A 12,293-nucleotide genomic window follows, 5' to 3' on the forward strand; every position below is an offset into this window, starting at 1 on the left:
ACACTTCCTGGAATTCAAGGCTGGAATGGGAAGACCAAAACACAATCAGTCACCACATGCCCAACATACTATATCACAGGCCTTTCATGACAATCAATAAATCAATTAATTGCATGATAAATAAAAACAAACTATATAATTTTGCCGGCCTCTATAAATTGACATGTGCGTGCGTGTTTGTTTTGCTCCTCTCGCTTTCACTCTACCAAAGAGACTGCATGACAAGAGGGTCCACTCTGTGCCTCTGGCGCATTGGTTCTATAGTGGAATGAACAGAGTGAGTGTACCCTCGTGTCAGTCATCAAGTCTCTTTGTCCCAGTGGATGAAGGCGTGGCTGCTAGCGAGTGCTGCAGACGGCAAGTGGGGCAGCAATCCACCCTTTTACGACTGAGAACCATCGCCTCGGATTTGGAGGTGCTGAGTCTCATCCCAGAAGCGCTTCACACTCAGATGCAAACCGCCCCAGTAAATGCTGAAGGTCAAGCTAGGCCTGGGGCAGGGGCTCAGATGAGTTGGATTAGATGGCAGGGGAGGATGCCGGACAGACCTGGGAGACCCAAACATGTAGTGAGGGTGTACTGGGAATGTTTGGCAGAGTCTCCTGTTCATCGAGTCTTCAACTCTCACCTCTGGCAGAGCTTCGCCTGCATCTCGGGGGACGACGAGGATATTGACTACGAATGGGCCCTATTCTGTGCCTCCATTGCTGCATCCGCAAGGTGGTCGGTGCCAGTCAAGGCGGAAAGCCCCGAACCCGATAGTGGACACCAGAGGTCAGGTTTGCCGTCAAGCTGAAGAAGGAGTCCTATCGAGCATGGATGGTTTGTGGGACTCCTGAAGCAGCTGATAGGTACCGGCAGGCCAAGCGGCATGCGGCTAATTTGTAGGACAAATATTGTCCAGGAAAATTTGTTATCGTGACAGGCCTACTATATCAAAACTGTAGCTACACATGAAGCATGTGCAGCATCTTACTTTGGCAATTAAGATTCATTCTTTTCCATATATCAATCTGTAATATCAGCAATCCAGATCCTAGGCAGTTGTTGAGACAAAGGCTTGTACAATGCATCAGACAGCGAAGGACTTTCAAACTAAAAGGGATACCAATCCCTTCAGTCAGTACTTCAGTCTTCTCAGCCTTATCTCAGTCGTCTTTTCCCAGCTGAGAAGAATGACAACACACTGTAGTCAGACTCGATTTGGATAAGAAAAGGGGAAGGCGACTCAGCGTTCAAGGACAGCTGAAGTCATCTGGAAAAATAACTTTCAAACGGCAACAGTTTGTGACAATGTGGGGTGTGCGTGAAAGCACAAACATTTCATTTTGCTGGCTATTTAGCAAAACACAGCGGCACAAGCTGCAAATGCACAAGAATAGTAAGATGAGCGATTATCCTTCATTGCCATCCTTCCGTTTAAGCTGCTCGTCTGCTGACCCAAATAGAACCCGAGCGAGCAGCGCTGGCACGAACATCACATGATCAGTGAGAAGGGTCAACTACAGGCTAGCCAGCTATTTACCTTTGTTTACCATTTAACACACACACACACACACACACACACACACACACACACACACACACACACACATGCACGCACAGTAATTTGAACAGCAACATATTAAGGCTTCTATGTTGATTTAATCACAGCAGATAGATATCATCATACATACTGAATGGGACTATATACAAACCTGTTCATGGCATCTTCGGGGTCGTGAAGAGCCGCCTCAATACCACTGTCTGTGTCCACATCCTCATGCATTTCAGGGGGCACGAGGGCACCGGTGTCCTCATCTGTGAAAGTCTCACATTCACTGTAGGTGCTCTCTGAACCCAGGTACGCACTGTCCGTCACCTCATTTTGCTGCAACAACACAACATTATCAAAAAACACGATACAAGTGTATACTGGTAGTAATAGGAGTATTCTGTTCTGGGGTTTTCAAAATGTGGCACAGCAAGCCTCCCCTCAGAGAACATAATACAGCTGGGCCCTCCTCTACTTGCCTTCAAACTGCCTTTTTTGTGGCATTTTGTGCTCACCCCAGACTCTGTTTACTCTCTCACCTTAGGAACTAAACCTAAATTCATTTAGCCATTGACATAACTGAAGTTAGTTTAATGCGAGGGTGTTTAAAGTTTTTCTATTGAAGGCTGCTTACAGAACAATTTAAGGATGCAGGGGGCCACTTTGATACAGCACCTTTTGTATATTAAAAGTAGGGCTGTCAAATGATTGTAATTTTTAATCAGACTAATCAAAGCTGACAAATTAATTCATCATGATTATCACCCTTTGCAACTACTGTAGCTCTGAAATATACCCATTTTCACTGTATTTTATTAATAGAAAGATAAATGACAGGATTATATGTATATGTACATATTAGGGCTGCCAAAGTTAATGGGCGTTTCCTTTAACGCCATAATTTTTTTTGACGCGCTATTAACGTGCACGTCCTGTTTGGCCCTCAGCCATCACTGCTGTTTGAGGAAACACAGCAGGGTGGCAGTTGTTGTGGAGCAAGAAGCGGGAACAAATACTGAGCAGAAATGGGCAAAAAAAAGGGTGTTTTGAATGGTAAGTTTACCCTGGCAAATGGCTCTCTCGACAAGACCAAAGTTATTTGTGTCGCTGTGAGTTGAGTTGTCAAGAAGTACGTTGCCTCTCCGTTGCCAGAAAGAAGAAAGACGTTTCTGGCGGACTGCAGGTATTTTTTATTGTCATTTATACAGTGGTATCTTGGCATACGAGTGTCCGACCTAGGTGCTTTTAGATGCGAGCTGTCTTTCGGCTGATTTTGTGCTTTGAACTGCTCGCTAAAATTTGAGTTAGCAGCTGCTAGTTACGGGCATAGTCGAGGACAGCTATTTGTGGGCATGTGTCAATGGGAGTGAATCTAAATAGCATGAGCAGCGCGCTAGCTAGTCACCGGGAAAGACTTTCAACATCAGCAAAAGATACGTACATTATAGTGATCAAATTTATTATGTATTGTGTAAAACTATGACAGGAACAACATCAAATTAAAAGCACTAAATGAATACAGACCCACTATCCAACAACCAGTACGAACTTGGACTTTGTTTTTCCAGAGAGGTGCACCAACAAATATGCACATTAGCACTCAATTAGGTAATCAAATCTTTACTTCATGCATTAGTAGTCTTATCTGTGCAGCATGGGAGAAGATGCATTGCAAAGTTAGAGGGTGCGTTCACAGACTGTCGAACAAAGTAGGACAAGTCTCCGCTCGCATTAAACATGCAAAAGCTGTGGGGTTTCTAACAATAAATTTAAAAAATCTAATAAAATAATGGCCCATATTTCCAAAATTGATATCCCTTTACAAAAAAATTGACGTAGTTATTTACATATTATTTTATTTGTAATTTTTGTGTGTGTGTTTTTTTTGTTTTGTTTTGTTTTTAAATCATTGCACCTCAACGTTTCGCTCAGCTCGATGGTTGGACACCCCTGCCATACAGCACTTACAAAAGAGTACCAAATTCTTTGTACATCTGTGAGCATGCTACACTTGCCGCCGTGCGTTGTCGAAACAGAGAGGTGTGGCTTGCTATGATGCGCATGCGCTAATTATGTTAACAATTTTCAAGTAATTAATTAAATAAATTAGTTACCACTGTTAACATGTTATATGTGACAGCCCTAATTAAAATATGTTTAATAAAAATCAAATGTAAGTCAATATATGCTACCTGAACAAAACATCAATATGTTAGCTTTGTGTTATAGGTAACAAAGCAAATTAGTCTCATATCTAATAATATACCTTGATTTCATTTTAATAATATCCTGAGCGGCCCAAGAAAATGAGCCGTGCACCAAAAATGGCCCCTGGGCCGCACTTTGGGGCAGGTCTTTAAAAAGTAATCTCCGAAGGGAGGCCCACTTCACACTTTGAAAACTCGTTCTATTACTTACTAACAATATACACTGCAGACCATTCTATGTAATACTTATTATGTAACATTTTGTGAGGACAATCTGGATTTCAGCAGCAAGCGAAGAGAATACAAACCAAAAACCTGCAGGCCCATCAAAGACTGTGGGAACAAATTTATGCACAGATGGTGTTTTTTTTTATAATCCTCTGTGGTATTGATGCCAAAAAACAAGAAGCAAACAAGTGACACACCATGAACAGACCTCAGAGGCAGTCTGCTGCGATTCAGATGAAGCCTTCAACAAAATGAGCTCAATGGAAAAAGCTAGAAACTGAATCTGAAGTGTTAGGACGCAAATTTGTGTTCATGGCTATACAAGCAACAATGAATCCAAGACAGGTGAGTCACTACAGAAAGCATATCAGACAAAATGAAACATCAGGAGAAGTTGGGCCCACAGGGCTACCCACCATGTCCAGAACCATTCTCCCAAGCCCGGAGTCAGTGACAAGGAAGCTGGCCTTCACTTAGAGCATCCTAATCAGCACTAGTAACACATCCTTAGCCCACAGAGCTCACACTGAGAGAGAGCAGGTTTGTAAATGGAAACTACTGTAAACACGTTCAGTTCCGCTGAGTGGTCGGGGGGGGCGGAGAGCAAAGTCCAAAGAGTAGCGTTAGTGAGTTGTAATGCTCCTCGAGCGGCAGCGAGATAAAACACCATGACAACTACAGCACTAATCAGCTCTGTGAAAATAATTACAGTATACAGTATAAATCAGCAGTACCTCAAAGTGCACAATGAATTAAAGCTTTACATAACTGTTTTCACTCTGTGCCTCTGTTACCCCTCAACAACATGTTACTGTCCTGGAGTTCAAGTGAGTTGTGTCAAGTCCAACTGCTATTTTTAATTGCTAGGTGTGATTTTAAACTATGAGAGCGAAGGAAAAACTGGGTGGATACAGGGCTTGCACCTCGGCTGTACAGTGTCACCTTGCTTGTTTTGAAAGCAAACAGTGTCAGAACAGTGTAACCATTGAGGAGGAACCCTTTTCTGCCAGGAACACGAGTGAGAAAAACGAGCTCAGGGACACAGGTGGGGCACCTCCTTCAAAAAAGATGTAGACACACATTGCTCACAGCTCAGAGTTATTATATGATGGCGACAGTTTGAGCGTGGAACAAATTCACTTTACATTGCTTCCTATGGGGAAAATACTTTAAAGTGAAAATGACTTTTTAAATTCTGACAGTTTTATAAAGAGCAGCCTTCTTCATATATGCCTGAATGTTGCCTACAACAATGGTTCTCAAAAGGTTTTACACCAAGTACCATCTCAAAAATATTCTGCTTTGCAAGTACACTAAGTCCCCTACTAACGAGCATCCGACGTGCGAACACTCGTAGATACAAACACAAGCCGACTGGTCTATTTTTTCATGTGTTTTGCCTTATAAGCCCATAATTATTTATATTTAAGTCCATATTTCACATGCTTGACCAGTAGAGGGCACTGTGACACTCCTAATGGGACCAACAGGCGATTAAGACCAGTGGGAGGAGACTGAAGAAAAGCTAAATTTTAGCTGTACATGCAACCCAGCACAGCTTGTGATTAAAGTTTATGAAGAGTTAATAGGCCTGCTTATAATTCTACACCACCCACTTTTTTCAATATCTCCGCCTCCTCCTCCTCCACCACCAACGACGTGTGCTCGACCACTCCTCTTCAAAGGTAAATAACATTTATCATTACGTATTATTATATCACTTTTATTATTGTTTTTTTCATTAATTATCCTCGTTTAATATTACTACTGCATCCAAACTCATATTTACATACATACACATATACTGTATATGTATACACATACATGTAGTACCTATATCATTGGTAATATTACCTTTTCCCCTACTTAAGAATGATTCGACTTAAGAACGGTCATCTGGAACCAATTGTGTTCGTTAGTTGGGGACTCGTACAGTGGAATCTCAGTTGGCGTATTTTTTGGTTTGTCAAAATTTACCTGAAATAAGAATCAGAAAGACGCCAAATATAACTGTAAATAATAAATCAAGTCATCGAGATAAATATTGCAGTAATACAGCAGAATAGAATTGATGGGACAAGCAAACAGGCTGTGTTTCAAATGCAGTGTGAGCACAAGCAGGGGCCAGGAAAGAGAGGTTGAAATTGCGCTTAAGTCCTGCACACCACAAATGACCGAGTGTGAGTATGCCCTAGGAGTCATGCAGCCACACAAGACTACACTTCCACTCCACACCAAGTGAGGGTGCTGATACCTTGCAATGTGCAGCCACTAAGGCAGCATCTCCATTGTTTTTTTGTCCTGCATGTTTAAAAATGTCTTCTTTTTTAAAACCAGTATTTTAACAAGAGCTTGTCTGCACCTGCACAGTTGAATGAGACATGTAAAAAGAAAGCAAGCAAGGCACTGGGTCGCCAGGAGAAGGTTAAAGTAACACAAATCATAACTCCCTATTGTTCAAAGTGCACACACCAGCAGAAACATCTACATTTTGCAGCAGCCAGCAACAATATGATGGTTAAATATACAAGTTCCGCACACAAGGGGGGGACAGGAATGTCAGATATGCTCACCGCAACTGTAAAAACAGTCCACATTCATGTAAAAACTCTGGCAAATTCCGCCCAATTCAATATTTGTCAAAGAATCCAGTGAAGCTTACGCCTGCCAGATGCTATTCAATGTCAGCCAAACCAGGTTGTTCAGTCTGGAATATTCTCAGAGTGGTAATGATAGCTATGTGAGCCGCTTGTTTAATTCCAGCGGTTGAAGTGTGAGGGCATGCAGAGTTCACCCTCCAACTACCACCCCAGCTGGAGGTAGCGGCCTTTGTGTGCAGCGCCTCACCTCATCATATTCTTCAGGACAGCCCACAGCTCCGTCCTCTGGACTGTAGTTTGCACTGTACAGCTGTGGCTCTGGGCCTGCAAGATAGAGGAGGAGAACGACATGTTTAATGTGCGCAGAGTAAACATTACATCATTGTGCAAAGGAAGCTCTGCAAACACAGGAAAGTGGTGACGTCGGCATACAAATAAAAGGAAGAAGAAAAAAGAAGGTAAATAGGTAATGTTAAACTAGAAAGACTCAACTCAACATCAGAGTGATAAACCTGATAAAACCTGTGCTTTGTCAAGTGAACAATCAGCACATTTTAGAGGTTGCGCCCATGCACAAAGAACAATTATGTAACGTTTACACTCACATTTCAAGGGCTATAGGGCGTCATGTGATGACACGAGCAAAATACAATAACAATAAAAAAAGCATGACTTGAACCCGCATCAGATTGGTCACAACAATGACGTCTTGTTTAAAAAGCACCTGAAGACAAGAGGGAAGTAACCCGAGATGGACTAGGTGGAGTCTCAAGTATCAGCCTAATAGAGCTGTGAAAGAGCAAGCAGCCAAGTAGACTCAGTGGTCTTATATAATGCTCCACATTTGTGCACATCGCAGGCCTAATAAGCGAGATGAGACTGCAGACATGCCACAGCTGCGACGGGGGGATGAGGTATTTTCATAACCTGCACGCTTGTCTTTTATTAAAAACAAAGACTTGTCTGCAACAAAAGGTCCAAGCACAGGCCGGGAGCTAGTAAAGCAGGTTTTACTTTCAGACATGCACATAAACAACTAATAGTACTATAAAGCTGAGAGAGACAGTGATGGAGTAACTCTGGAAGATGGCGATCTGATTTCCATGCATCCATTTTCTATGCCGCTTATCCTCACTAGGGTCGCGGGGGTATGCTGGAGCATATCCCAGCTGACTTTGGGAGAGAAGTGGGGTTCACCCTGGAGTGGTCGCCAGCCAATCGCAGGGCAGGCGATCTGACTTATGTCCTCAAATTACTACAAATTGGCAGGAAATGTAGTGCTTTAATGTGAAAATGACCAGAAACCAAATCACACCGAAAATGGACAGATCATTATTATGAATACAGTGCTTGGACTGATTCTTGTTTCGCATTTGTCAATAAGCCAAAAATAAAGACCTGAGATTTCAGAAGGTGAATTTACAATACCGCTGTGTCTCTGGCAACCAGAAGCAGAAACAATAAAGAAACATTGGACAGGCAACAGAGAGGAGGGGTATTCAATTATTTAGGCGAACAGGACTCTCTGCCCTCAGTCGAGCTCTGAAATGTCACCAATTTGCCCATGTGTTTGTGGAGCTCAGGCTTTCAAGTGCATAATTTATTAATGTAGGAGGGGTAACTAGAGCTATTCAACCCAGAAAAGCTCTGGAAAAGAGGTCTAACAGTATCAATGTGGGTGAGTGGATTGAGAGAAGCAATGTTTTGACGTATTTATGTCATGGCAGATTACAGCCTCATCTGACTTTTATATTTCAGTAAATTCGGATGAAATGAAACTTGAAATAAAACGTGTTTGACTGGCCTCCATTGCTGATCGCTGAAATTCCTCTGTGGAAGTCTTCAAAGCTGATTACTCCCAGGCCGCTGGGATCCAGAAACCTGGTCAGATCTTTTACCTGAAACACAGAAACAGAGGACTAAGTAAATGTAAATTTCAAAAGATAGTAGAACAAATGACGACACAATATGGGACATCCATCCAAACCTTTTCACATGACGGCAAATCACATTTGTGGCGCCCCGTAAGGGTTGTATACATGTAATCTAGGTACCCGTCTTATACAGTGGTGTGAAAAAGTGTTTGCCCACTTCCTGATTTCTTTTATTTTTTGCATGTTTGTCACATTTAAATGATCATCAAACAAATGTAAATATTACTCAATGACAACACAACTGAAAACAAAATGCAGTTTTCAAATTTATGATTTTTATTATTAATGGACAAAAAAAAAAAAAAATCTACACGGCCCTGTGTAAAAAAGTGATTGCCCCGCTCTGTTAAAACATAACTGTGATTAATTGAGATCTATCAGTCTGGAAAAGGTTATAAAGCCATTTCTAAAGCTTTGGGACTCCAGTGAACCACAGTGAGAGCCATTATCCACAAATGGCGAAAACATGGAACAGTGGTGAACCTGCCCAGGAGTAGCCAGCCAACCAAAATTACCCCAAGAGCACAGCAACGACTCATCCAATAAGTCACAAAAGACCCCACAACCACATCAAAAGAACGGCAGGCCTCACTTGCCTCAGTTAAGGTCAGTGCTCATGACTTCACCATAAGACAGACACTGGGGAAAAACGATCTGCATGGCAGAGTTCAAAGACGAAAACCACTGCTGAACAAAGCAGTGGGGGGACTAAGCTAGCAGGCAAGAGAGTGGAAAACATGTCCTCTCTCTCCTTTTTCTTTGATCTAATAACCAGTCCGATTTAGTTGAGTTTGAGGCATGCCAAAAAAGCACCAGAGCGCCCTGCCCGTACAAATTACTGTTAATTTCAGATTAGCAGTTGAATATTTGGCTCTGTAGCAACAGCGGTAGTTCCCCCTCACTGTGCCCGGACTGCTCTCTGATGGTGCGGGGAGCTCGCACAGGAAGTGTCGCTTGGGACCGTCAATACTATTGCCGTCATTACTATTGCGTTGAAGAGGTTGTTTAAAAATCAACAACAACAATATATTCTAAATTAAACCATCAGCTGATACAGTATACAGTGTTCCTTCGTTTATCACGGGGGATAGGTTCCCAAAATAGTCTGCAATAAGTGAAATCCGCGAAGCAGCCAACGTAATTTATTAATAATTACTATACATGTTTTCAGGCTGTAAAACCCCTCACCATACACTTTATACATACTCATACTCAGACAGGCAATAACATTTTCGCACATTTCTCTCTTGTTTAAACACTCAAAAAAGTTAAAACCTTCATTTGAATTTGAATGATCAACCTACAGGTCAGACAAAAGAAATTATGAAGTCACTCGCGTATTTCATCCTGTCATGCCTTTTCCTCTCCTACTCTTGGGAAATTAAAGTTGATTGCTTTTGATATGATGTACTCACATTACTATGCCATATAATTAATGAAAAAATTGTCTCCAAAAATGTCAATAATATAAAAAAAATCAAAACATCCTAACTATACCTTTAAGTGTGACAAACATGCAACAAAAAAAAAATCAGGAAGGAGGGAAACACTTTTTCACAGCACTGTATTGTCTTATATTCAGAGTAATCTTATATTCGGGTCAATAGAAGTTGTAAGGTCCAGCCTGTACATCCACAAACCCACTTTCCAACCAAAATTTTACAGCCATGTGCTTGTCAGTCACCTACAGTTGTGCATCAAATGTCATGGTAAGCATGCCCAAGTTATTTAAGGATGTTTGCATAAAAATGAGATATCGGTATCGGTGTTTCTGCCGATAATGAGATCAGCGAGCGAGTGATAACGTTGTGCTCCACACAGCAACAAGATTGCTGGCTTAGTATGTCCGCGGCCTCAAATTATTTCCAAGTTTCACCTTCGGATTGTAATTTGTAAAGTGCTGCGAGGAATGAGTAATAGCACACCTCAGGAAGAATCACTCCGACTCACATGCAGCTTGCGTTCATGCAGCAAAATAACAAGCGACCGCAGACGTGCTTAATGAGCTCTGTTTATTTTACCGATTGTATTAGTCCAGAGTTTCATACTTTGCACTTTACGTCTTATAGCGTTCCAAACTGCGTCATTACTTAACTCGATTCTTTTTTGTCTGTCTTAGTTGTTGATAGGAAAACATGCTATTTTAGTTGACTATTGGTATTGATTTTTTGAATGACGATTTGGTTGAGCCAAAATATATAAAAATAAATGTCACTTTTTCTATAACTTATATTACATATTGCAGTATTTGCCTTATTGTGCACAAACTGTTTATTTGTGAAATGCATCCAGTGGCATCACAGTAAAAGAAGCATAATGTGCTCATTCATTACACAAGATGTGACCTGACATTAGTTTGAGGGAAGAGCTACAGCCTATATCGGTTATCTGCTGATATTGGTAATTTATTGTTATTGTTTTATTTATTGGTAATGAAGTGCTAGACCAGCGGTCACCAACGTTTTTCCTTGTGAGAGCTACTTTTACAAAATGAAAATGGCCAAGAGCTACTCATTTTTGTAACATTTATTTTCAGAGCTTATTTTAAACCCAAACAAAGCGAATATGCTTGTTTTACCAGAACATTAACAAAATGCTGGTGTCCACAACTCACATTTTGTATTTCAGAATGCATTTCTTTCTCCTGTTCTGTTTCGTGGGGGGCTACCTGGTGCCCGCGGGCACCACGTTGGTGACCCCTGTGCTAGACAATATATTGGATATCAGTAAAAAGCCAATAAGCGAGCAACTCTTGTTACCGTGGATGTCTGGTGGAGGCCCTGGGCATTGTGGTGTGTGAGAGAGATGCTAATCTGATTTATAGGGTCAAACTTTGTGGTTGTCAGAAAAATAATAACACAGGCATCACATTAGGGGTGCATGATTTTATTTACCCTTTTGCATGAGGAGGTTCAGTAGAAGAGTTAACATACACAAACAAATATATTTATATGCATGTTTGGGCGACATGAGCCTAAATAGCCTGAATGTGATCGCTTGCAGGCCAAGATCACTACAAAAACACAACTTGACCTGCAGAAAAATCTAACATATACAGAATTTACAGGCCATCAGACTTCTCAACGAAGCACTCACACACGCTGCACGCAACACACGCACACACTCATAACACTTTATTTATTTATTTGTATTAATGTCTCTTCTGTTGTTGTTGCTTAATTTATTGGTATATATGTTTCTTATTTCTTATTCTTTCTTGTGTTTTCTTTCTTTTCTTGGGAGAATGAACAGAATAAAAATTTCATTGCATAGTATAACTGCCTGTTTTGCTGTGCATACGACAATAAAACTCTTGAATCTTGAATTTGTGAAAGTGAGATTTTATGGATGCAATTCAGAATTTACAAGGCTGTGCAAAGTACATCTGTTTTCACAATTTTTTTTTTTTGCAAAAATCAAATGATGCTCATAATGTGAAGCAGCTTTTTTTGCAGCATCTCTGCACTCCAGTGTAATATGGGTTACGTAAGGGCACCTACATACTGTATATTCCATGAAGCAGTAACCTAGCAACAAGAGCATGCTTCCGTCACTGCAGCACCTCAGAGAATAAAAATAACACAAAATTGTTGCTTGGGAAAGAATGTGAAGAAACTCCTGGGTCCATCACTGATGCCAAATGTGTGGTGGCCTGCCTTCAAAAATATGTTTAACACAGCGCGGCGATTCCATCTGCGAGGCTGACAGCTGCAGCGAACAATCAAAATCTACACACAAATAACACACTACCACATGCCATGGGACAGAAAAATGACAAACCCATTATTAC

General features: G+C 41.3%; 1 protein-coding gene across 3 annotated transcripts in view; it reads right to left on the reverse strand.

Moving 5' to 3' along the window:
• The window catches only part of rab11fip3 (RAB11 family interacting protein 3 (class II)), a 37,014-nt gene that overhangs the window by 14,521 nt on the left and 10,200 nt on the right, over positions 1 to 12,293 (reverse strand). For 2 of the 3 annotated variants that reach the window (XM_054766949.1, XM_054766948.1), the window contains exons 2-4: positions 8,374 to 8,467; positions 6,817 to 6,893; positions 1,698 to 1,870 (exon numbers count right to left, since the gene is read on the reverse strand). In XM_054766949.1, coding sequence (XP_054622924.1) covers positions 1,698 to 1,870; positions 6,817 to 6,893; positions 8,374 to 8,467 — 344 coding nt within the window. Of the gene's footprint in view, positions 1 to 1,697; positions 1,871 to 4,385; positions 6,777 to 6,816; positions 6,894 to 8,373; positions 8,468 to 12,293 lie in introns of those variants that run through there. The other variant, XM_054766950.1, reaches the window with a different exon arrangement.

This window comes from Dunckerocampus dactyliophorus, chromosome 2 (assembly GCF_027744805.1).
Source record: "Dunckerocampus dactyliophorus isolate RoL2022-P2 chromosome 2, RoL_Ddac_1.1, whole genome shotgun sequence".
NCBI classification, from domain to species: domain Eukaryota; kingdom Metazoa; phylum Chordata; class Actinopteri; order Syngnathiformes; family Syngnathidae; genus Dunckerocampus; species Dunckerocampus dactyliophorus.